Below are 25,929 nucleotides of genomic sequence, written 5' to 3'. Positions count from 1 at the left end.
TGACAGCTTTCCCTGCTTGCTGCAGCCGACCCCTGCGTGCTGCAGCTGACACCAAGGACGTCTACAGCTGGACGCTGTGCTGCCTTGGGCAGCCCAACAGTGTCAGGTTGCATATTAGGAAAAGATTCTTCCCCCAGAGGGTGGTTGGGCACTGGAGCAGGGCCCCCAGAGAGCTGGTCACAACATGAAGCCTGACAGAGTTCAAGAAGCAATTGAACAATGCTCTCAGGAGCATGGTGTGATTCTTGGAGTTATCCTGTGCAGGGCCAGGAGTTGGACTTTGATGATCATTGTGGGTCCCTTTGTACTCAGGATATTCTATGACTCTGTGCTGTCCTGTGGGTGCAGATCACCTCCAAGGGAGTCTTTAAACAGGCAGAGGGGCCATGGGTACCAGATCAACCAAGAAAGCAAGAGTTTTGATGAAGTTCTTCCCTGCTTGACTATCAAGTTCCTCTGTGCACTTCCTTACTACTTCTTGGCTATTCATCCCTCTTCACACTCCTGGTGTGAGTTGTAGTAGCATAATAACTGGAAATACAAGCTGAACAGAACAACTCTCTGTTGGCTTTAAACTCCCTCAAAACAAGAGCAGGTCCTTGAATTCATCAGCTCTGCCTGTCCTTGCTTTTGGATGGGTCCTGCATGAACTCAGCACCTGCAGAATTAGGAGCACCCACATGGGGGAGAAAGGGTTTTACATGGTCAGTGTAAGAAGGAAGATTTTGTGTTTTGCAGTAGGGCATCCTCCTCCTGGAGGATATCATATCCTGCTCCAGAAGTGTTATTTTTCCCTCTTGAGATAGCAGAAATTTATTTTAACTGTAGTGTTTCTGTTAGCCTCGTTTGATCCAAGAAGACAGCAAGGACAGTGCAGATCTATAAAGATCCCAGGAAGTTCTGGAAAGGTTTGCTATACCAAAGACATCATTCTGGATGACAAGCTGCTACAGGATGATCTGTGCCTCCTGAGCTGTAATTTCTCTCGGACTGTCTCTTCATCAAACCCAGCACAGATATGCACATATGTAGCAAATTTTGCCTGTTTGGACCAAATGTGTCGTAACAAGAGGTTGTCTAATCTGGGATTCCTCACTCTTTTTAGGAGGGAGGACACAGAAGAACAGTTTATTTGCATCTGTAGCAAAGATCCTCCAGCCTCTCACAAAGATCCTCTGCATGCCTCTCACTACCTGCTTTGTTCCTTAGGATTGAAATGCTTTACTTGTTCATTAAAAAAACCACCAACAGTGGAGAAATAGTCTCATGAGATTAAAAGACCCATAGACCTGGATCACACACACAGCAAGTATGCAAGAGCATTTATCTCCAAACATATGGATACGCTTATTTTGATGAAGTTCACTGCAGGTAACCCACGGCCTACTTTGAATCAAAAACATAAAACACATGAACACTTCACAGACCGAATCAGTTACTCTATGTTTCTCCCAGACCATTCATTTCTCAGTTATTAACAGATGGTAGAAATTCCCTAATTCTTTGTAAATATCTTGTTGGTTTGTCAGCTTTTGGGTTGGTTTGTTGGTTGGTTGGTTTTTTGTGGGTTTGTGGGTTTTTGGGGTTTGGGGTTTTTTTGCTGTAGGGCTTTCAGAAGGTTAGGTTGAATGGTTAAACCTAGGTTGTGTTGGGTTTCTCAGTGTATGTAACAGTAGACTATCTACAATTTGTAGCCTACTAAAATCACCTGTGATAACATTGAAAATTCTTTGGAATGCAGAGGATATAGAATAGAATATGAAATGCTGTGCTCGATGCATCCCAGGATGCCAGTGCGCACTGCTGGCCCATACTGAGTCTGCTGCTGACCAGCACCCCCAGGTCCCTGTTCTGCAGGGCTGCCCTGTTCTCCAGCCACTCCCCTCCCAATTTATACTTGTCTCTGGAGTATCTTGTGTCTCTCTGTGTTGGATTTACCTGGCAGTGTTAGTAGCAGGTTGGGCTGCTGCTGGGGTGGCCTCTGTGGCTGCCAGCCACATTTCAAGGCTAATGTGGAAGATTTTATCTCTGCTTTCCAAACAAGTAGACAAAGATCTCCACAGTGTGCTTGGCTGAGTCGTGTCACTCTGAAGCTTTAAATAGCATCATCAGTCTGGCAGAGGGAGCAGGACACGGTGTTTCTGTAATGACAGGCCAGCCAAGGACAATAGTGCTCTGTGTGCAGCTCTCAGTTTTAGAATACAGAGGAGAAGAAGTGTCAGTGACAGGGAGGGGTGCCTGTGAAATACCTGCCTTGTTCCTGAAAGGGAGCTCTCTGGATATAGTCATGCTTTTATTTCTGTACTGCTGGAAAGTTGTAGCTTGCGTAGTGTGGTTTGTCCAGGGTAGATTCTTGGAAGATGTTTTTTGTGGATTATGAACAGGTTCTGTTTCTCAGCAATTTTTGGCTTTGCACTTATACTTCCAGAATTGAAGTCTGAGAATTGGTGGTGTCGTCGGGCTGAACTGATTTTCTCATGACCAGATCACTTTCTTTGCACAGTAAGTGTGCACATCTCAGGGAATGGTTCTTACAGCTACAAGCAGGGCAGATGTAATTTCCTTACAGAGTATCACTAATGCTTCCAGCTCCAGCCATTCACAGCCCAGTGGAGAGCTGGGTATTTCATATGCAGCTCTGTGCTTGCCTTTTCTTCTAGGATGCCCATCAAATGGATAGGCTTTTTGAAATCATTGTGGTCATTTAAAAAATGTCTCATTTTCAACATTTTCTGATAGGCCTAAGATTCAGCAAGTTTGAAGGAGGCTTTTTACACCTTTCATTCAGCAAGGACTGTAATAAATAAAGCTGGAAGGTCCTAGGAGAGATGAAGGCCTGCAAAGCTGTTGGATGTTAAAGCTAAACCTGGAGGGATATCTAGCTTGATTGCATCCTTTGCCTTTGCAAGCCTTGTTTGCAAGTACACAGTAAATGTTTAGCAGAACACTGAGGGACATTTTTCTGGGCTTTCCCACTCTTGCTTGCTAAATGGTCCTACCAGCTTGCACTTCTTTAATAAGTCCATTTTATAACACTGTACAGAGCTATTAAATTGTTTAACCCTGGTCAATTGCTATTAGGCTGTGGAGGAACAAATAAAATAGCAAATGAGCTTTGTATTGTACTAGATTATTCATCTGATTTCTTTCCATGACCTATAAAAGCCAGAAGTACCATCAGATCATCTTCGCAGACTTGTTAGATGTCAGACTGTTACCTGCCATGCAGTTACTGAAATGCCAGTCTTGGTCATCTGTGGCTGACCAAAGTCTAACTTGAAGAAAAATGATCCCTCTTGTATTATATCAGGAATGGTGAAGTCACCATATTTCATGGAGCTATATTGTGGTCAGTGATCATCTTCCAGCAATGAGCATGCACCTTGTTTCCAGCCTTGTTTAGTTTGGCCAGAGCCCAGACATTAGCACATTACATCTTTTCCTAGCAATTTAAAAGCCATTGCATAACCACTGTTTCTTTATGAGGATCAATTTTATAAAATATACCTAGTTTACATCACAGTCTTCTTTTTGTCAAACCAATAGATACAACCGCTCAAATTCTGGTTATAAACCCCCCTTTATTTGATGTATTCAGCTGTATCTCTTCTCTTGCACTCCTTCCAAGTCTTCATTGTCCCTCTATCAAATGCAGATTCCAGTACCCTTCCCACTACTGCTATACACTGAGATTAACATTGCTTTGTTATAGTCTTATATATAAATGAGTTCCCAGTTTCTATATATAGAATCCAGTTGTGCTCATAGGCCTTTAGAGACGTCCAATGTTTGTCTTCCATAAGGTGGTTAGTTTTTCCCACACTCCCGTCCTCCCTTTCGTATGGGGGAGTAAATTGTAACATACATTTGGCAGTTCTTTAATCAAAACTCACACTCCAGTGTGTTGGATTTTACCATAGTTAATCAGGCCAGTCTATCAAGCAGGTCTGATCATTCTTTATGATTGCCCTGTCCTTAGCAGTACTCCATCAATCTTTCTTCTACTTCAAATCTGGCAAATCAGGGTGCCTTGTTTATTTCCAAAGTATTCATGAGAATGTTCAGCAGAGTTTGAAACTGGTAAACTTTTTTAAATTCCTCAAAAGAAAACTTTTCAATGATATTTATCACTGAGGACTACTTCTGAAATCAGTTACAAAAAATGTTCTTTACCTTCCTAATATATACTTTCTTTTCCGTCTTTGCGTTAAAAAAACCTTACTATCTTTGCACAATAGACTAAAAAAATGTGATACTGCAGAACAGAAAAAAATCTGTTTCTTCATTTTGAAAAACACTATTTCCTACAGACTGGCTTCCAGAGACAGCTCAGGGCTTACCAAAACTGCTCGTCACCTCCCGGGGAACCTCTGGCTAATGCTAACCCCAGAAAGATCTCTTCTCCATGCAGTTACCTTGCATCACCATTTTGCTATCACATGCAACTTTCTGGGAGGACATCCTGTAATTGCTTTGACAGTCTTTGCAGCCTTATTGCTCTCTGGCCACTTAAAGACAGCTTCAGTAACCTGCTGTGTGAGACCAGTGCATCCATAGGACAGGGCACATTTTGGTCTCACAGTGGCATCACCTCTGCAACATACCTAAGATAAGGAAATTAAAGAATTTCTGTGCACAGTCCAAATATAAGTAAGACTTTTGCAAAGTTTAATAAAGAAAGAAAAAGAAAAGAAAAAGAGAAAAAGCACAGTTTTATCTCTTTAGAAGTACCAACTTCCAACAGCTTTCCTGTCCTTTTTCCCTGTTCTTTTATTTCCCACATGGCTAGGCATTCAGTTCACGTACAAGTGGGATAGGTCCCTTACTAGGCCTTCATGCAAAATGTTTCAAACATAAATTTTTACTCCAAATCTCCCCAGGTGTTTTATACACACACGCGCACACACACAGACATATATATGGAATCTGATTGGGTGGAACCATCTGCTGTCCAGACAGTAAATTGTGCAGTTAATGACTGTCCTAAGGACAACTAATTACATCAGCAATCTTTTTTTGGAAAAACACTCCCTTGTGTGGTGGAGTGCAGTTTTCAGTGTATAATTGCTTTGTACGCTGAAAGTATATATAATATAAATATGCATACATTAACAAATGCTGTACAAAATGTATGAAGCATAAATGTAAAGAATTTATGCAACTTGAAATCAACTCTTCATTTAAAAGAGGTATTTCTATCAACTACTTCAGGGATGATGGAGCATTTGACGTGCATGACTACCATTCCACGTTTTAAGGAATAGCAAGAGAACCAAGAGTGGTAATATATGATAATTGATTTTTAATTAGTCAGATATTGTGTTCATTGTGGCAATGGCAGCCAGGATAAACAAAATACTGGCACATTACTACATCCCCCTTGCTATTTTTAAAAATTGGCACAATATTCGTATTTTTTCTGTAGTTCTGCAGTATACCAAGAATTAAAATAGCTGAAGCACAGATAGTCAAGAATCCTAGACTGTGTTTTAGGAACTAATTGGTAAGAATGATCTCTGTTCAGTCTTATTACATGTTGTATGACTATGTGTTCATTTTCATTATTCATTGATGAAACATGTAAAGTGCTTGTTTTCGAATAAAGAATACAAGTGTTTTATTATCACCCCTGCTTTAGCTGCATAATTAGTAATTATTTTGCTTTTTATATGAAGTAGTAAGTCCAAACCTTTGATAGCATTTTGCTTTCTCTTTATATACATTTCCTTTTTATTTGCAGATATGAGCTTATCACTGTCTTGGACTTATGGAAATGCAGCGAATAATTCATTTTCCTTTCATGTCGCATCTGTGCAATGAGATCTGAGTAGGTTTTAGTTGTTGCATCACGTAGGGTCAAAATATCAAACCCATGTGAGAGTTTATGCAAGAGCTGTTTGGACAGGTTTCCACATGCTTTAGTAACATGTGGCTCCCTTACATTTATTATAATGGATAATCAGCAATGTTTGCCACTAAGAATTTGTTCTTCTTTAGTCTGTGTTTTCTTGACCTGACCTAAGAGTCATGCTTGACTTTGATGTCTGTGAGTTTTAGCACAGTATAATGTTGCAATGGTGATTTAATTTAGCATGTAATAGGATGTACTTACATAGTTGCCTATCTCGATCTCCTGGAGAATGTTTCTTTCCTTACGCATTTCTGAAACACTTCCTTAAGATGTTTTGCAATGGTTTCTTTAAAGCCTTTCCATACCTAGCTGTCAACATAGTTTAATCTTTGTGATCAGCCCTTTTGTGAGTAAGTGGCCACACTAGATTCCTGCACAGATTTGTATTTTATTCAGCTGGAGCATGTGGAATGATGGTGAGACTCTTTTGCTTTCCAGTCCCAAATTCTCCCGTACTTGGCTCCACAGACAGCTGTGAAGCCTTTTGGAGTCCCCAAGAAATGGCATTGTTTTAATACCCATGTGGAGTCATGTATATAGCATCACTGAGACCCCATCCCATGGGCAGCTGGCACGAGGCACGGGTGATAGCTCAAATGGCACAAAGGGCAGCTTTGACTCCCAACAGAGCCTGGGTTTGTTAAGCACTGCTTACATGACCTACCAGGTGCCCTGGAAAGGCTATCACTCCATCTTCCAAGTGACAACATGCTGTATATGGGGCAAGATTGGCTGCCATGCGCACCAGCTGAGGTTGCACAACGAATGAACAAGGCTTCAGCACATGAGGGAGATACTGGATGCAAGAGCTTCTGCAACAGCCAGGCCTTTCTCATACAGGGAAGAGGCACAAGGAATTTCAGCACTTCAAGACGAGCTGGAGTGAGTACATCACCTAACCCCGTGCTTCCTTTTCCTCTTCAGCCTGCAAATGGGATGGGAAATGCCCATGGTGGATGGCAGCCTTTCCTTATCTGGGTATGCCTTACCTAAGGATGTCCTCTTCCCATAGCTTGTGTTTTCTCACCGGGGCTCTCATACCAGAGACATCTGCATCAGATGTGGGGTGTGGTCTCATAGTGCACTGTCCTATTATCTTTTGTAACATAGAAAATGACAGAAAAGTTAGGAATTTCGTTATACCAAATCCTGAGGCATTAGGAAAGCAGTCTCCTGATGTCTGCTGAAACACGCTGGCTGTACATCTCTTGGCTGAAGAGGCAAGGCACTCAGAAAGGTGCTGTGGCCACTTTTACACTGAGGAGGTAAAAGAGACCCTGCTTAACAATGGGGAAGGCTTTGAGGAACTGCCAGAATCAGTGTTGAACCTGTCGCCCCTTGATCTTGCCTGGAACTCTCAAATAACAGTTCTCATGGGAAATGGCATTTTTCTCTCTGTAGTCAGGAAATGCACTCTAGTAACCAACAGATTTATGCATGAACTAGTTTTTTGTAATGTACTTTATCCCTTGGAGCTAACTGCAATGAACACTGGACATTTAAAGCCGATGATAGCATATGATGTCACTTATGTTGGACGAGGATAGTAAGCTCAAAGGCATACCTCTCCAGCAGTTGCTGATTTTATTAAGATAGCAAGATACCATGAACTTACAGCTGAAAAGGTTTGAAGCCAGTTATTTCTGCATAAGCAGCTTTAGCAGTCCCAATGTCTTCTAGTGTTTGATAGGATACTACGGTGATGCTGGTAAGAACTAGAACACTCAAGGCAGGGCATGTCTTACAAAGACTAATATAAGAAATTGATATATAAGCTCCATAATAAAGAGGTATTGCCTTTATGCATATGCACAGGTGTTCTATGAGTCAGATCAGAAGAGAGATTATGTTCTGTGAAAGAATAAACAGACCAAATAACCCTGCAAATATGAGGTACTATCAGTATTTGTCCAGGACATTAAATACTTCTTGGAGAGTTTCTGAAATATTTTCTGAATACTCACTTTTTATGAGTCCGAGTAAAGTTAGCATACATGTAACAACAAATATCTATACTCCCTATTTGTCATGGGGAGGAGCATAAAGAGACCTTTTAAAAGCAATTTAATATTTCTAGTGGACAGAAACACTCCTTTTTCTGCTGATTTTACCTTATGGTCCAAATTTTCTCAAGCCATTTCACTTTTTCTATCCTAATGCCTTCATAGTTTAGTGGTAGACTCAGCAATGTTAGATTAACAGTTGGTCTCAATGGTCTTAGAGGTCTTTTCAGACCTAAAATATTCTATTAATCTAAATTTGCATTACAGATGTTTATGTATACCTTTCTCATTATGACACGTATATTTATCTTGTTCCAATAAAGAGCTTATTGGTCACCAGCAGCAACTGTGTGGATCAGGCAAAATTTCACAGCCATTGCCATATTAAAGCCTGATTCTTCTGAGTAATATCCAGCATTGCCCTTGTGGGGATTGTTATGACCTCTTGATTTCTGACTTGGACTTGAACATTTTTGCCTTTATTCAGATGGGCCACAATGTAATAATACTTTTAATGCCTGAAGCATCACACTGATGCACATTAGCTGCATTTTCCTGTATCCCTGAGTAGAACATGGCTGTTTCTAGTAAAGATAATAATCAGAAATAAACCAGAAGGGCTTTCAGTGAAGCTCCCTTTCTCCTATGTTCAGAAAGGTGGTCTGAAAAATCTGAGAGGAACATGTGCTGAAGCACCTGATATCAAAAGCCCATGGTATAAGGATGAGACATAATGAAGAGTCTGTAGACTGCAGAGAAGCTATAAAGGATGAGAAAGAGACTGAAGAGAGCAGTCATGAAGAATGATTGACAAAAGTGGAAAGAAAACAAAATCTATCTGATCTTTTATTTGTCTGTAGCAGTCACTTTAATAAATCTTTGAATAATTAAATCTGACCCAACCCATTTCTTTGAGCATTAATGTTGAATTCCTAACCCAGTTGTAGTTGTAGTTGTAGAATGTGTGTATTGTAGTCTTAGACACCATCAGACTAGTCAGGAGGAAAAAAATTCATTGCAGAAAAAAACCTTAAATGAAAATCCTTTCAAGGCAGAGCAACTTTGGGTGAACTATGTCTCACCACTAGCTCATCAGCTGACAAGCAGACCCCAAAATTGCCATAAGTGTGGTATCTAGGGATGGCCCAGCAAAGCTTCTCTGTTCCTTGAGCTGCACTAAATGCATCATTTGACCACTGGGTCTCTGCCCTACAAGTCGGGAGTGCATTTCCTCAGAGAGTTGTTGCACTCCTCTCCTGTCAGTCATTTCCTCTGACATTTCCCATTTGTTCCAAACTTGTCTCAGATGCTTATAAAGCTGCTGCTGAACTTCCACGGATTGCAGCCTGGGTTTTCACAGGAAACCTAGCTTAATGTTAGTCCCTTAATGCACCTGGGCATGAGCTACTGCTGCACAGCCTGTGCTTTATGGACAGCAGTCCCAAGTCAGGCTGTCTGCTCCACTACCACGGGGGCCTTTGGTGATCCTGAAGATGAATAGGGCTGGAAGTTTGTACTGGTGATGCCTTAGGATTTTAGCTTCTATATTTTTCATATGTCTGTAATCCAGCAATTCTTTAGTGTATAACTCTAAACTCCACATAGACTGTTAGCTGCTCTTCTCCCGTTTTGGTCAGACAAAACAGTTCCTCTCTAGGTCTGGGAATCAAGGACACCTTGCTGTCTCAGGCCCCAAGAAATGTAAACAAAAGTGAGTTGGTGGGGAGCAAACTTGGGGTAAGTGACTTCATTACCTGAAGCTGTAATTGGAGGATTAACCCCTGATTTACAAATAGACCAAACTTACAAAAGTGTGAAAACCCGTGACCTGTCGTCCATTTTTGGGTGTAGCCCCTGGGTGGGTCTGCCCTAAACATACCTGAAGACCCTTCAATAAATATAACTGCTTTTTATTCTCAATTTTGTCTAGCCTCTGTTTTTAGGTAGTCCCACAAGGCATCACTGGTACTAGCCACATTGAATTTTGCATTCTCTGCTACCTTGGTAATCACAAAACCTCTTCTTTGTTATTTGATTGGATCCCAGAGAGGATTTTTAATTTATATGCTAATAGAACTTTTGCCTAAGGGTGTTTTGCAGCTTCACATTGCACCAGGGTGAATCATGTGCTAACAACAAAACCAAGATCCTCAATGTCAGGTTCCCTCAGCATCAATAACTGTGGAAACAAGTGACTAAAGGGGACGTGCTGATTACCCAGGGTGGGATTCATCTCAGCTACCTTCAGACATTCAGAAGTTAGGTGTCTAGTGTGGTCTGGACGTTTAGACTTCTCCAGAAAAATCCAGTACAGAGGTGTTTAGTCACTGCTTGCAGTTGCCACGCTCTCTTTTTCGTCCACTCAATACAGAGAAAACACAACCAGTTTCTAGTATAACTTTTAGATGACTTAGGATGTGTTTGCCTCGAAAGGAATAGTCCTTCATAGCAAAAAAACAATTTTGAACTTTGATCTAATTTAGGAAATTCAATACCAGTGTTGTCTTTGTGTCAAAGGTACCTTTGACTACCTCTGACTTGAGCTTAAAGAACAGGTATTTCATATAGGGATGGCTTGAGTCAGGAAAGAAAAGTTAGTTGTTGGGCAACAAGCAACTCTTTGTCAGCTTCCTAAGAGATGCTGAAGGCTTCTTCCCCCACTTCATTTCCTTTTGTCTTAAAAGCAAAGGTGCAATATGACAATGTAAATGAAAACAGGATTTCATGCAAAAATCTCACACCCCTTAGCTTCCATATATTTCAGAAGCAAGACCTCTGACAACCTCTGTGTGGCACAATTACAAAGAGATTGTAACAAATGTTCTCATTCCTTGGTTGTGGTACTGAAACTCTTCTAGACACTTCAACCATGGATACAGGAAGGTTGTAGCAGAAGAAATAGAAAATGTGTGTGCTTTTGTGTATACAGTTAGTTTCTGTCTAAACTGTTTCATGTCACCATTCTCACAGAAAAAAAGATTCTAAAATATTTTTTACAGAAATTCAAGTTCTCACATTAAGTAAAGCATCAGCCAAGGAATGGGAGAGACTTGTGACTCTCCTTAACCTATTGCTGTAGATTATTTAATTCTGGCTTCAATTAAGCAGTACCAGAAAGTTTAAATACAATGAAGGTGAGAAAGGAAGTTAAAAGCAAACTTCTCACTTGCATTTTGTGATAAAAAAAATGTGCTTATTTCAAAAAGCAACAACTAAAAAAGATAATGTAGATAAAAAATTAAACCTAAGAAATCAAACTTTTGGAAAGATGGAATATTGCAGATGCAAGATGATTGGATTGTCTTAACTTGTTCTTCTTGTAAGGACAATTTTTTATATTGATTCCTCTGTTTGCGTAAGAAAAGTATGTCATGAGGCTTCTAGAAGTCATTGGGTTTGTGTCTAGTTTCTGTCAGTCAAGATCCCCATACAAACTCATACCACAGTCAGAGTGGCTGTGATTTCACACGTATGCCCATCTCTAAGAGGAAGCAGGATGCTTTGTCATCCTATTAATCTCAAGTTCTTTCATAAGCACTAATTTTAATCATTCAGGAGGACCTTCAGTACAAACGTATGTGCCCAATAATGCTTGCATAATGTCTTAGAAAATTTAATCACTGAGCTTCCTAGAGGTGTGCTGAACCCATGCAGATCCTCATTAGAGTAAAAAAAATCCAACAACAAAATGTACAGGATCACTCCATTAAATTCCAATAATCTGCTAATAGTGTCCAGCCAGATGATGATTTGAATACAGTTGCTCAGAAATCTGACTACTTTTGCATCAGAAAATAATATTGTAGTTTGTGGAAACATTTAATGATTTTTCAAGATGAAATGTTTGAATCTCATTTAAATTTGTTAAACTGCATACTGTATTAAATGTGAAGCCCAGAAATAAGTAAGACATTTCAAATGGAAAAGTGATACAATGTGGTTTAAAGAGCTAAGAAATGTTGCTTATCATACCTTCTTTAATTTCTTTTGAAATAGAACACTACAAGAAAAACAAATGATGCAACAGCACTGTGCAGGGAAAAATGTTCCTTCAGAAGAATTCTTATTATCTTCATATGTGAAGGTCTTCATTCTAATTATCATCTCCATATCTGTTTTTTAAATTTATTTTTTATTATGGATGCAATCATGTGTGGAATTCAGGTGTTTGCATGGAGAAGATATGTTGATGTGTTTATTAGGCTATTGCTATCCTCACTTCTAGAATATCACTGTAAGGCTATCTTGCATGGATGATCTCTATCATGTCATCAGTCAGGTTACAGCTGCTACTGCATTTCCTCGAGCCCCAGGTGGGAACGATTTGGTCCCTCAGCACGCTCTGCTCAGCCACAAGACCTGCTCACACCTTACAGCAGCTGCTCTTTGGACAAATAATGTGGGTGGGAAATTTCCCTGTTTCAGAAATCATGGACGGGTGGAGCTCTGACTCAGTGTAATAAAACACCTGTTCAGCAGCTTCTGACACTTCTTCAAGATTGTAAATTTGTTTCAGGAGGCACTGGCACCTGTGGAGCCTGGTACTAAGGTGCCATTCACAGCAGCTGCTTTTAACGTAGCAGTGATCTCGATGGCATCAACCTCTGCCTTACCTCAGGTAAGTGGAAAACAGAACAACGCTGGCAGGAGTCTCTTGAGATTTTGTTTTAGATTTTGCTGTGAACTACAACAGATCAAGTCCCCTGTTATCTGTAGGACATAAATTTCCAGGAAAACAAGATTGCCCTTTCTTGGATATTTGCACTTACCAGGACTTGGAGTCAGAATCTTTCCATATAGTACAGATTGTGCTGCCACATTCCTGGCACATTCATTTTATTCACCACAATGAGGAGGTGCAAATTGCCTGTTCCACATTGGAATGTTACACTGAGGAATTGAAATAAGTAAAAAAAATGATCTTTACTCTCTTTTTCATCCTCTGTTCTTCTTCCCTCGGCAGCATTCAAGCAGAAAATCAAGCCCCTTGGAAAATGAAGAAAGAAAATGGATGATGCACTATGTAGCCCCAAGTGATGATGCTAAGGTACCAACTTCAACAAAGTAAAAATATTGGGGACTAAACCAGTGCTTTTTTTAGCAGGGTAGGACCTTCCCTCCCCCCTCCCACCCCTCCCCCCCCCCGATTTGATTATTAAAAATTCACATGGTTATATAGAAATAGGAATATTTAATGAAAGAAAATTTTCTTTAGATGCAACATCTGCATAGTATTAGTTTTTCATTCCTTTATCTATTTACACAGAATGTGTTATTTTAATGGTTTTATTCCTTAGAGAAATCCCTTAGTGAAAATGTTCTTGATTTTTTGTTAAAGTGAGACTGACTTCGGCCTTCTTGCAATGCCATTTATTGACTTAGTGGAGCTTTAGCCCAGAATGAATGGAAAATGCTGGCAGAGTCGGAAAGTCAGAGCATGGTTGTTGGTGAACCTTTGGGGTTTGGTCATTAATGCTAGTTTTGAAAACAAATGCCCACTTTGATCTCTGTGCACCTCTTTACAATACTGGAACAACTCTAGCAACTTTTGCAGGGCCTCTGACAGAGATATAGCGGCATCAAACACGTAGCATCTCTATCAGTGATGAGTTTTTCAGCTGGCATTGTGTCAAGCTGCCTCAAAGTAAAACCTGGGGGCTACAAACAAAAAGAAATACTTTTGATGACGTCTTAAATGATGAGTGATTCAAGTGCCAATAGCGCTCATATATGGTTTTTTGTTTGTTTTTTTTAATGGAACCAGACTTCAAAATGAATAGAAAACTACAAGCATTGTTTTGCCTATATATGTCACAACCTTATCAGACTGATTGAGCAAACTGATCTCTTGTTAACAGCATGCTGGCAGCTCCTAAAGATGGATATTAGTGTACAAAAAGGTGACAAACTACTAGTGGGGAGTGAAACTTGCTGTAAATGGCAATGTAACATAACCAAATCTGACATGGCATTTAGGTGTTCCTAATTTGCTCTGTGTGTATGCTAAAGCTCAGCAGAAGAATGTACTAAAGCAGGAAAAGCAGCTATTGGGGAAAACAATGACCCAATCTCCTTAGCAGTTTTGTAATGATTTAATGTATTCAGACTGAAGTTGTGTTTTGGTTTAGAATATCCATGGCTAAAAGCAACCAACCCTTCTTTACCACTGACATAGTTACATTTACGTAAAGATTAATGAATCCAGCATGTGTTTTAGAACATACATGAAGTAATATTAAAAAAGAAATCCTGTGGCCATAAACTCCTGCATAATGGGGGCTATGGGACCCTTTCCACAGCTTCAATTCATTATTCGTGCCATAATTTCTCCCTGCCAAATGAACTTCTGAAAGTTGTGTTTGCTGTCCACAGGTGTTTAACAACAAAGATATTCTCAGACACTCTTTATTTACCTCCTGGCTTTGAATATGTCTGCTCTCCTCTGTAGTAAATCTTGGCAGAAAACTGGTGTTAAAGGCACAGGCTTGTCTCAACTGGCCAATTTCTGCCCCTTACTGCTACTGGGTTTCCTGGGTAGCTTTTGGTAATTGCCTCAATTTTTGCAAGTCATAGCTTGCCATCTTCAACAGGAGGATAATCATTAGTAGAGAGCTATTAGAAAGGATAACATGCTTGTAGCAGACCTTGAGTTCCAGAAGTAAGCAGGTATAAAGCTTTCCTAAATGCAAGTGCTCAAACATTTGCTTAAGAACTCGTTTCAATTTGAGAGGACTTTGTGTAGCTGTGTGATAAACTGAATTACTGGATTTGGTTTAGGAAAACATGCTTGGGGCTGTGCATGGAATTTACCTGTTGTCCACATGTAGTGCAAAGCCAAATATGCTCCACTGCTAAATTTTCAGGAAAGTGTAACAACAATTCACAATTTTGTGGAGCTGGCTCAGCCTGTGTTCTGATAATGCTGAGATCTTACCTCCCCTGTTTAGAACACAGCCATGTAAAATATCCTGTGTTTTACATATGACTGAGCAACAGGGATTAATTTATTTTTTAGCTTTGGAATACACCCACCCAGAAGCGGAGATATTCTATTCTTTGTAGCCTTATAAAGAGAACTTAGCCCACTTGTTGTTTTGGGTGTGCTGCTTCTGCACCTCACAGCAAAAAGTGTTAGCATTTTAACCAGTCATCTCACTGAAGACATTCTGATATGATTCCTCGTCACAAGCTTGAGCTTATGGGCAAGCCTTGTGGTTATATTAGGCACTGGCTATCTTCTATTTAACATGCCTTTCAATTACCCAGCATTTTATAAAGACATCAATCTTGCCATTTTACTGGACAACTTCGTAGCCTGGAAATTACTGCATTTTTTGTGCAATTTCCTTTTATGACCTTCATGTCTTTCATTCTTATAGAGATGGAAATTATTTGAAAGGTTAAGCTAAATTTTGTCATGATGGATTCCCCATGGCCCAACACTCTACACACTTCAGCTGATGTACTGTCTTGTCTCACTGATTTCTTATACTTCGATCTTTTTATCAGTCTTTGACTTTTGTCACAGTAGCAGCACCTCTGTATGTGCTTTCTCTTATTTCACTCCAGAGTTTCTCCCTGTAATTTTAATTAAGTTTCTCAGAAAATAGATAACATCTAATTATTTCATCATCTTCCAGCAGCTCTCCACTATTTCACTGCAGATTATCTTTTCCAGATTTTGGTCATTAGCTTTCATGACAGCTTCTTTCTTTGGCCACCCATTCTTGTTGATGATGTTTCATGTTGTGACTTTACTGAGAATTAGTGATCTGTTTGTCTTCTGCCATTATCTGAACTTCTCCTAGAGCTCTTTCTGAATATCAATGACCACCTACCTACTGGTCACTGAAGTGGCCACCTATTGCTTGATCCAATATATACTGTGCCTTCAGTATTATTTGTCAGTATCTTTTTGCAAATACACAAATGGCATCATAACAAGTTTGGCCATTTTGTAACTTCCACAGACCCTTGCTACTAGAACTGCAAACTAACACTTCCCTGCTCCTAAATCTGCCTCATTTTAATGTTGTAGTATTTTTTTTTCATTAATGCTTTTCTCAGAAGTCCTTAAAAAATTCCTTATTATTTCATAGCCTGACTAACTCAAGGTGACTTTTTTATATGCCTATTATTTATAGATATACTATATATACCTTCCCCTTTTATTGGAGATACCCAGTTCAGGATCTGCTGATAACATCTTTGTATGCAGATTAAAGCTCTTCACAGAGCAGTAGCAGTCAGACCTCAGGAATTGACAGTTTGCATTTTCTTTCCAGTGCAAAGCCCCATCCTCAGACATTCACTGCAGTAATTTTGTTACTCCTTCTATCTAACAAGACCTGTTACTACTATAATCACACATCAACTCCAGAACTTATTAATACAATTTGAAATTTCTTAAATTCCTTCTTTTCTTCTGCTTCTGTCCCTGAACAGTGATAGAGGGAGCCATCCCCCGTGCTCATTTACCCTTTTCATTCAGTCTCTTTAGTCCAACCATGATGCAGTTCTCTCTCCTTTCTATAAGCCTCAGCTGTTTTGATAATTTTTTTCCCTACTGTTCCCACAGTTGGGGAATCAATATAACCTTGTCTGCTGGAGTCATAGTAAATATTGTCTATTTTCTCCTTGGTTTTGCTGATACCCTACTTGCTCTAGCTGCTGCTAGGGGACATGATGAGCATGTTCTCTGAAGATGTAAAATCCATCAAGCACATGTGATTGTCACAACTTTTACTGACCCAGATGGTCAGGCCTGGCACCTTCAACAAGGAATTGGAGATAGCTTTCTTTGAAATTAAGGATTTTAGTCAGAACTATTCCATGTCTATCAATCAGATAACCATCCTTGGTAAGGAAAACCTGTGCTCCCAAAAAGCAAGCTAGGAGTGTTTGTCCAAAGCTGTGTGTTGCGTAGTCCTGAGACATTCCCTAAGGTGCTAACACTCATTCTTAGTCATCTCTCTCTTATGGAAATGATTCTTTTAAAAACAAGCAAGAAAACGTAGAAAGACCTTTTCCCCCCCTTCTCTCCAATTATCCAAGCACCGCATTAAAAGTGGAATCTTTTGTATAGGCCTCGATTCTATCTACAGCACAACAGAGGCTCTTGGTCAATAGCCAACCAAATTTGAAGCATCTCTTATTTCTGGATTCACTGAATTTTGTCTTCATATTGGCTGCTGATGGTCATGTGTACAATTTAATGTTACTGGCTAAATGAACTTTGTCAGCTTATTTACCCCATCTTAACTTTGCTATTCATCTTCTCTTTCCACACCTTCTCTTTGTGTGCTTAGATAACTACAGGCTTTCGGGGTCAATGAAGTTTGTGGAGAAAAGTGCATTTTGCTGCCTATTTTTGCTGTGATGCCAACTGGAAGAGACAACTTCAGCAGAACCTTCATTCTTTTCAGTGTTTGATTGCATTACAGTCAACACACATATTCAAAACTTTAAAATACGTCTCCTTTGGTTTTTTTTTTTTCAGCAGGAAGAAATAACACCTTACTCCTTGCTTACTGTAAGAATCATAAAGCTGAAAAATGCTCATCAGGCAGATACTTGTAAGTACCAGATTTTCTTATTGATGTTACACCATTGTCAAATTATTGTATCAGCCCCTGCTTGTGCTAGATACTGCACAAATGCAAAACACCATCATACTAGCTAAGAAATCACAGTTGGAGACAATTTATGCCACAGAATATTTAATTGCAATTTCAGGGGTTTCTTGGGTTTTTTCCACATTATTTATCTGAGAAGTTGGCTTTTTAGGGGTTTGAAAATATCTTAACATGAGTTTTAACACACAGATGTTTATATAACATGTCCATGACAAATGCATAGAATATAGAGCTGAAATACTTACACACCAGTCTATCCTGATTCTTTGGTTGTCCTGAGCATCATGACATCAGCTGACTCTTGCCCACCAGTGAAAGTTGTCTAACAGAAATCTTTTTGGTACATGGTATGTTACAGCTTACATGCAAAGTGTTCTGAAAATCTGTGATATTTGGCCAGTCCTTGCCTGGTGGCTCACATTCACAGAGGTTTTTCTCTAGAGAATTTTCTCCTGCTGTTCCTACATGTGTCTCATGAACTTGACACATCACTAATAGCACAGTTTTGCATTTCCCTTTACCGTACTGTTCTTCCTTCTCTTGTTTTGCATTTTCTTTCCTTTTTGGGAGATCATGATGAAGTTTGCTGAATCCATAATATCTTACAGATAAAATTTCTCACCATCTCTTCGTATTTCACTCACTTTGGTGTTTCAAGAGCATGGATGTCACCCTTGTCAGTTTTCCAATCAAGTGGAGAGAAGGGTTCAGTTCATGTTGTCTGTAATATTGGTTTGCAGAGAATAGAAAAAATATTGTAGTATAACAAAGAAAGTTGAACTAATTTCTGTTCCTTTTGAGAGCTGTGAAACACTGCGTGTGTATGCAAGACCTCACCTTCATTCCTTCGAATTGTTGATTTAACTTCTCTTAGTATCAACTTTGATCTAGAATGAAAATTGAACAAGAAGATAAGAACTATGATTCAGCTGCTTATGCAAAGGGATTCCATGAAGTAAAATGATGCTGCAGTTTCAGAAAATAGTGTTACAGTTGTGACCTTGAGGACAGGGAGATTTCTGAGAAGTCTCACTTAGTGAGATGTAGACATTTTGAAAATTCTGGTTATCACCAAAATGTATACCCCTGAAGTAGAGCTCAGGATATGTGGGCTCAGTTTTTAGCTCTGTTCACAGACTTGTTGCTTAAGAAGTTTAGGCAAATTTATACATCCAAACATTCTGTGCCTCTGTTGCCCTGTCTACAAAGCATAGAGTATCTTCTCCAACACATTTGGTCTCTCTCTCATCTATTTAGATGATGTACTCATATTGAATCTCCTACTACTGTAGAGAGATTTTAATTTAAGATGTGAGGTAAGGCCTAGAAACAGTGAGAAGTATTCTCAGGTTCTTTTGTTAATTACCAGTAAATAAGACTTGGGGACCAGCTGGTGAAGAAAAAAATGTCTTTTCTTTCTGTCAGTAATTCCCAATCTGCTCTATGAGCCTGTTTGAGCCTCTCTGTTAAGGGTGTCATAGAATGAAGCACGGTAGACCAGGATGCTGTTGAACAAGGAAGACAAATATCAGGTAGCTCTTTGTTGACTGAGCAGCAACCTACCTCTGCTTTCAAAGAAGTTGGAGTCTCACAGGAAAAATAGTGTGATACACTGTGATTTAAAAACTTCAGGACAATTCAAGAAAGATATATTGTAGCTTTCAAGTGCTTGATTTTGCACTGCTGTTGATGTTCTTTTAGCTTAGTGTTTTGATTTTAACATTTGAATGCATTTGAAGTATCAGAAAACTGAAATAACTACACATGCTAGCGTGTGCTAATGAGAATAATGAAATTATGTTTACTTAGCCTTTTCTCAGCAATATGATCTTCCCCCTGGAAAACTGATCATAAGCATCTGATACAGATACTGACTGTGAGATATCTGTAGAAGACTGACAATTTTTGTAATAACGTATTTCAGACTTCCCTAGATTTTCATCCTCCCTGAATCAAATCCAGGAACAAGCCACCTTTTTAATCAACTGCAGACACTTCTATGACTTGCTTTTACCGCCTGCATTCTGGCTTCCCATCTTTTTCAGTATGTGCAGTGCTCCATTCCACAATTTTCTCTCAGTTTGTTGCAAGTGCAGTTACACCAGTTTGTTTGGTCATAAAGTTTCTACATTTTTCCTTGACTTACTTGCCAAATCCTGGCTTCAGGGAACACCACTTCTGTATATTTCCACTGACGTTCCTCACTGTCACGTGCACCCAACTTAATCTTGGCTGTTTTTTTAAATATGCACCTCAGGATCCATGGGATGTGTTTCATGAGCCTTGGATGAAATCCAAGCTTATCCTGAAATCTGATGTTACACCTTTGCCTGTAGACAACACATGATGGTGGAGCTTGGCACACAAAGAAAAAAATTAAACCGAAAAGAAAACAGTCCACTCCTCCTCACTGGATCAATTGGCCCCTTTGATATCCCTGCTGTCACCCCACCCCTTTTGTGGTCTCCTCTATACTCCAGTGATGTTCCTCTCTGGCATCTGCTTCATGCTACATATAATTGGTTTCTGTCTTGTCTTATCTTACCATGCAAATGCTCTTGACAGACCTGGGCTAATTATTTTCCACTGTGCTCCTAACTAACCTTTATGCCAATTAGTAATCATGGGTCAGACTCAAATGTTTCTGGCACTCCCTGATTTCACTGTGGGCACTGGAGAGGGCACCCAGATAAGATCACTCACACTCATCCTGCTGCCCTGCAGGCACTGAGTGTCATCACCAGGCTCCAATGCTCTATTCGGTTTGGCTGTGAAGGTGGTGGGGGTACTAGAAAGGAATAAATTCCATTAAAGTTTGAGTCTCTTGCAGTCTGGCACCTGTTTTGCAGTGATATTCCCCTCCTCAGTCCAAGACTGCATGCAGCCTTGGGTAAAAGAATGACTTTTTGGGTCATTGGTGTGTCTGTTTGCTCCTTTTCAGCTGGAAGTTGCTGCTAGTGCTTTTACAAAAGCTCGTCTTTCCTAACTTTATTAATGGTGCCACTTCTTTTACAGAACTCCCTATGTGTGGGACAGATATCTGGTCAGGATGAGATGGCAGGGAAAATGGTGTATTAGCTTCTTTTCTTGCTGCTGACACCCCTTCCAGTGACTGTTTCCCAAAAGAATGGGAAAGGAGATGGGTGATGGGAGAGGAGGGCCATGGTGGCACAGACTCTCCAACACGTTCCAGCTGCTCTCCTTAAACAAGTGAGTTACTGGGTGGCTACACAGAGCTGCACCAAGCTCCCAGCCTGGCCCACTTTCACCAGCATTAGCACTTACTTGGTTTATGGCAGCCTCTAAACCCCACAGCTGAAGCTGACACCTTACCCTGCTCCATGGGCAGACAGAGGATCCGTGAGGGGATCTGCCTCATCTGGCATGCCTGGAGCCCAGGCACCAAGAGAGGGGATTTGCCCTGAGGCAACACAAGTGGAAGCAAACCTCTTTCAGCTCCTTAGCACAGGTGACAGACCTGCAGTGATGTCATCTCTCCACCACTACTTAGTGCCATGTGAAAGAGCAAAACTCTGCTGGACTCCAGTGGATCTCATATAATCCTGAAGACCTGAGTAAAGAGGTCTCTGTGACAGCACTGCTCTCTGAAACTGTGGCAGCCTACATGGGTACCAGCTGATTCCACATTCCAAGAGCTGACCTTTGCTGCTGGAGTGCAGGTTCAGGCTCATTAACACAGATGAGGAGAAGAGTGGTGGTGTCAGGCCTGGCTTGGCATATTTGGCTTCCCTGGTGCTGAGTGTTTGCAATGCTCTTCCTGGACTGCAGAGGTGAATTTGAGCTCTGTGTCCCAGTGAGAAATTACTTGGAGTGAGCTTCAGGCTGACAGGTGTTGTTTTTTCTAGGAGATAGTAACTTCTCTGAGAAGATCTGTTTTGCCAGATCAAAAAGCTGTCAGAGCTGAGGTAGGAAAGTTAAAGTCTTGATTTAAAATGTGACTGCACTTATCAGGTATATTTTCTACTGTAGAAAAGAGGCACATGTGGAAACTTTCTCAGCTGTGGAAACAAACCTATTAGTCTTAGCTGGGTTGTCAGAACAATCACTCCTCTCCCTCGACTCTTCCTTTTGTTTTCAGAACTTCCTTTGGTTTTCCACCTTTGGATGAAGAGAGACCTTATATTTATAAAAGAGGAGCTCAGAGACTTTGTCCTCTAAGACCTAACAAAATAATTTTCTGAAAGCTTTTGTATTATCCCTTCAGAAGAAATGAGTCAGTTCTGCAGCAGTACACTTGGAGTCTTTGCAAATCAGAGTCGTTCTCCAGAGACATTAGGGGTTATTTTTGCTACAGAAAATAAGTGCAAGCAAATTAGGGAGAGTACAGCTAGTGCTAGTGGTACTAATGGTCCTGTCCCAGGAAAGCAAGTGGTGCTGGTGGGAGCACAGTGGCGCAGGAGCGAGTGGTGACTCAGGATGTGAAACTCTGAGCTGGGACAGCAGCAGGTACTGCACCCGCTGAATCTGCTCCAGGGAGAAAATCCTACTTTGCCACTTGATGTAAATGGCTGGACTGGGTGAAGGGCTCATTCACACGGGGACTCCGTTCATCCCTGGTCAAGGACATCACTGATTAAGCATGGTAGATCTATGAGCTTTTGTTATTTGCACAAATAGCAAGCCACAGAGAGTAATATTGTGCTTACAGATGGGTGTTGCACCTGGATGCTGGTAGAGACCTGAGCCAAGTTCAAATGATCTCTTAGATAAACAGCAGTAGGAGGTAAATTCTTAATACTGTTTGTATTGTACTAAGCTGGTGAGGGAAAATGTTCCCAAATATGTCCAACAATTGAGAAATGGGAGCGGTGAACTGTAGTAAACTAGGATTCAAGGAGAACCTGTCTGTGCAGGTGGAGAATATTTCACTAGAAGAAAACTATTTCTTCGTTTTGGTGTTACGAAATGCAGTACCAGGACAGGTGGGATTTTGTAGTTTACATTCATTTTTCTTATGAGACTACTTTTTCATATATGCTTTGGTTTTCAGTGGTGAAATTTCCTCCTTACCTGTGATGCAGATGAGTGATTTTAGCACATTATGGTTCATTTCAGGTATACCTTACAGGACTGTACAGAGTAGCACACACGGCTGAAGTTCTGAACTACTTCTTTTGGTCTTGTATTTTTAACCCCATCTTTAGCTTGAAGACAAAGTTGAGAAGCAGTCTCACCATCATACAAATTAAATCAATAGTTACAAATTGGAAAAGGACATCAGGGTCACTTAGTGCTGATTTTCAAAGAGACTGAGTTCAGATGTCTCAGTGTTCACATGAGGTGACATTATGTCATCAGGGAAGTTGCAGCACTGAAATAAGGGCCTGGCATGGCATGAAACTGCTAACAAAGCCCAGCAACTGCATTAGAACTAGAGAATGAAGAAAATGCAAGTAGATTTTTTTTTTTTTTTTTTTTTTTTTTTTTTTATTAGCTCTCAGGTAGCAATGAATTAACTGGAACATTTTCAGTAGCTCTCTTGTACACTGTTTTCAGGGGTAAGAGGGAGCAATGTAAGCTGACTAGTCATTTCAAGGGCTCCCATGTATGGGTAGTCATCATAGTATTCAGCAGACATTCAACTATCCTATTTTTATTTGTCTCATTGTTTGCCTCACAGTTTAGCCTTGGTTCAAGTGAGCTGCCACTTCTACAGAAATATATAAGGTCAGTTAGAGTCCCAGCATGGGGATACTCTCTGTACACTTAAAGGAAAACAGAAAATCACAGGAATCCTATGGAAAAAATAACCTCTCCGGGTTGGTAGGGACTGTAGATGAATTGTGGCAAAACCACATGTGGCATAGTCCCCTTCCTTCACAGGAAGGGAATGTATTTTGTCCTAGTGGTATCACCTCACCCCATCTTCAAGGTGAAATTTACATGCAGCAGGAGTTACTGACACTGCTGTGTAATTTGTCTGTGACCACTGGCCTTGTTACAGCAGAGTCACACAAAGTGGCTGCGGTGTGAAGGCACTTCTGGAGATTGTGTAGTCCAGACCCCTGCCCTAAACAGGAGTAGCTTCAGCAGGTTGCTCAGAGCCATACCCAGTCAGGTTTTGAACATCTCCAAGAGTAGAGGGTTCACAACCTTTCTGGGTAATCTGTGACAGTGTTTGACAGTGTCATGGTAAAAATGAAGTTTTTGCTTATGTGTCAGTGGGATTTCCTGCATTTTGGTTTGTGTCCATTGCCTTTTACCTTTCACTGGGCACCACTGAGGAGGGTTTGACTCAGACTTCTTTATTTTTCCTCTCCCCTGATCAGGTATTTACACAAATTGATAAGACCCTCTAAGCCTTCTCTGCTTCAGGCTGAAGAGTCTCAGCTCTCTCAGCTTCTCCTCATAGAGCAGATGCTCCGTTCCCCCATTTTCTTTCTGGACTTTTTTGTTCAGCTCCCTTCAGCACATCCTTACCTCTCTTGTACTGGGGAGCCCAGAGATGTGGCCTTGTCAGTGCTGAGCAGAGAGGAAGGACCACCTTTCCAGCTGCTGGCAACACTCCCAATGCAGCCTAGGAGGCTGTTGGCCTCGCTTGCCACATCACTGGCCTGTGTTCAACTCGGTGTCCACTAACATGAACAGGTGCCTCTCTGCAGAGCTGTTGTCCAGCTGGTCAGCCCTCAGCCCATCCTGGTGCTGGGGTGTTACCTCCTCATGTGAAGGGTTTTGCATTTCCCTTGGTGAACTTCAGGAGGCTCATGTTGGCCCTGTTTCCCCACCTGTCCAGGTCCTTCTGAATGGCAGCACAGCTTTCTGGTGTGTCAACCACTCCCCCGAGTTTTGCTCCATCTGCAAACTTGCTGAAGCTGAGCTCTGTCTCATCACTCACATTGTTAATACAGATGTTAAACAGCATTGGCCCCACTATCAGCCCCTGGGGTACACCAGTAGTGAGTGGCCTCCAGCTGTACTTTGTGCTGCTGATAACAATCACTTGATCCTGGTAGTTAGACCAGTTTTTAATCCACCCCACTTTCCATTTATCTATCCTGTACTTCATCAGTTTGACAAAGAATTGTCAGTAGCTGATTTTTGCATAAATGTTTATGAAATCAACACACACACTGAAAAGTAATTTTAGAAAGTAGCCTCACTAAGATGTCTTGTCAAAGAAAACACTCCCGAAAATCCGTAAATTCCAGCTAAAACAGTAACAAAAGACATTCATAAATGCTGCACCTGTCCATTCATGCTTGGCTCAGAGATTTAGCAGTGCCAGCTTTCTCAGTTATATCACAAGTTTTATTTTATACAGTGTGTGATGGAAAAAATGGAATTTAAAATAAGGGCAAAGCATTTTTGTTTTCAAGACCATTTTGATTTTCTTTAAGAAGAAGAAAGGAAAAGAAAAGGATATGCCTTTGCAGGTACAACAAAAATAAGGAAATGTGTCCTTCCTGCAGCATATGAAAGCTAGAAACTAAAAGGAAGAGAAATTATGTCTTAAATCGGTTCAGAAATGTTGATTTCTGAATTACATCCCACCTTATCCACTTTGGCAATTTTGGGGATGCTGGATTCATGTTTCTGGAACACTTGAGGTAGGCAGTGGTACGTGCATTAATGAGAGGAGGGATGGTCCAGATGCCCTGAAGCCACATTTAGTTCTTGGCTATTGTACAGGCTCTGTAGCTCAGAGGCAATGACACCATTTGTCAGGATGAGTACATCACAGCTCAGCAGCCTCACTCCACTCCCTTCATCCACAAGATGCAACTCCTTTCTGCCACTTCACTTTTCCTGAGAAGAGATGTGAAGAAGGGAATTAGATTCCAGGTCTTTCAGGCATCAGTAAAAGCCAGGAAAAGGCTGCAGCTCCTACTGACCTCCTGAAGCAGCAATTGTGCTGCTGGTAGGCCTCTCCCTTCCTACCCCGCCTAGGGAGACAATGATCAAGGTCACTGGAATAATTAATTTTCTGTCATAAAAAAGTTAATAACCAGGTATGTCAGTCATTTACTGTCTGAATCAGACTTAAATCTGATTCTTTTGATATTTCTCACGAAGGTAAATTGCTACAGAGACAATTTATGTACAATCCCTCTCAGGGTCTGAAGCTCATGCTGTGCTGCCTCTGTCATGGTTTTGCCTGCCAAATTTTGTTGATATGGAGCAATACAAGACTCCTGAATATACACACTGTTCTATTTGCTAGCTAGGATTGTATTTTTCCTTTTAATGTATAAGATTATGCATAATCGTTTGAATGCACTGCTTATTAAAAATAGTGTCGTGATGAACAACTTAATTTTATCCAGCTGTGTGATTTCTGTCTTCCTGATTTGGCCAGTGTTTATCAGAAAAAACTGGCCATCTCTCACCCACGTTGAAGCTGTAGAGCATTTCAATGTCT

At 40.6% G+C, this 25,929-nt stretch overlaps 1 protein-coding gene across 1 annotated transcript in view; it reads left to right on the top strand.

Moving 5' to 3' along the window:
* Positions 1-12,442: 12,442 nt before the first annotated feature.
* The window catches only part of LOC309573943 (cytosolic phospholipase A2 epsilon-like), a gene marked incomplete at its 3' end in the record, with an annotated part of 31,647 nt that continues 18,160 nt past the window's right edge, over positions 12,443-25,929 (top strand). The window contains exons 1-3 of the mRNA XM_082283210.1: positions 12,443-12,532; positions 12,878-12,961; positions 17,414-17,489. Of these exons, the coding sequence (XP_082139336.1) occupies positions 12,506-12,532; positions 12,878-12,961; positions 17,414-17,489 (187 nt within the window). The 5' untranslated portion in view covers positions 12,443-12,505. The remainder of the gene's footprint in view (positions 12,533-12,877; positions 12,962-17,413; positions 17,490-25,929) is intronic.

The sequence above is a fragment of the Coloeus monedula genome (assembly GCF_965178545.1).
Source record: "Coloeus monedula genome assembly, chromosome: 6".
Taxonomy (NCBI): Eukaryota; Metazoa; Chordata; class Aves; order Passeriformes; family Corvidae; genus Coloeus; species Coloeus monedula.
This window is presented reverse-complemented; position numbering and strand designations above follow the sequence as displayed.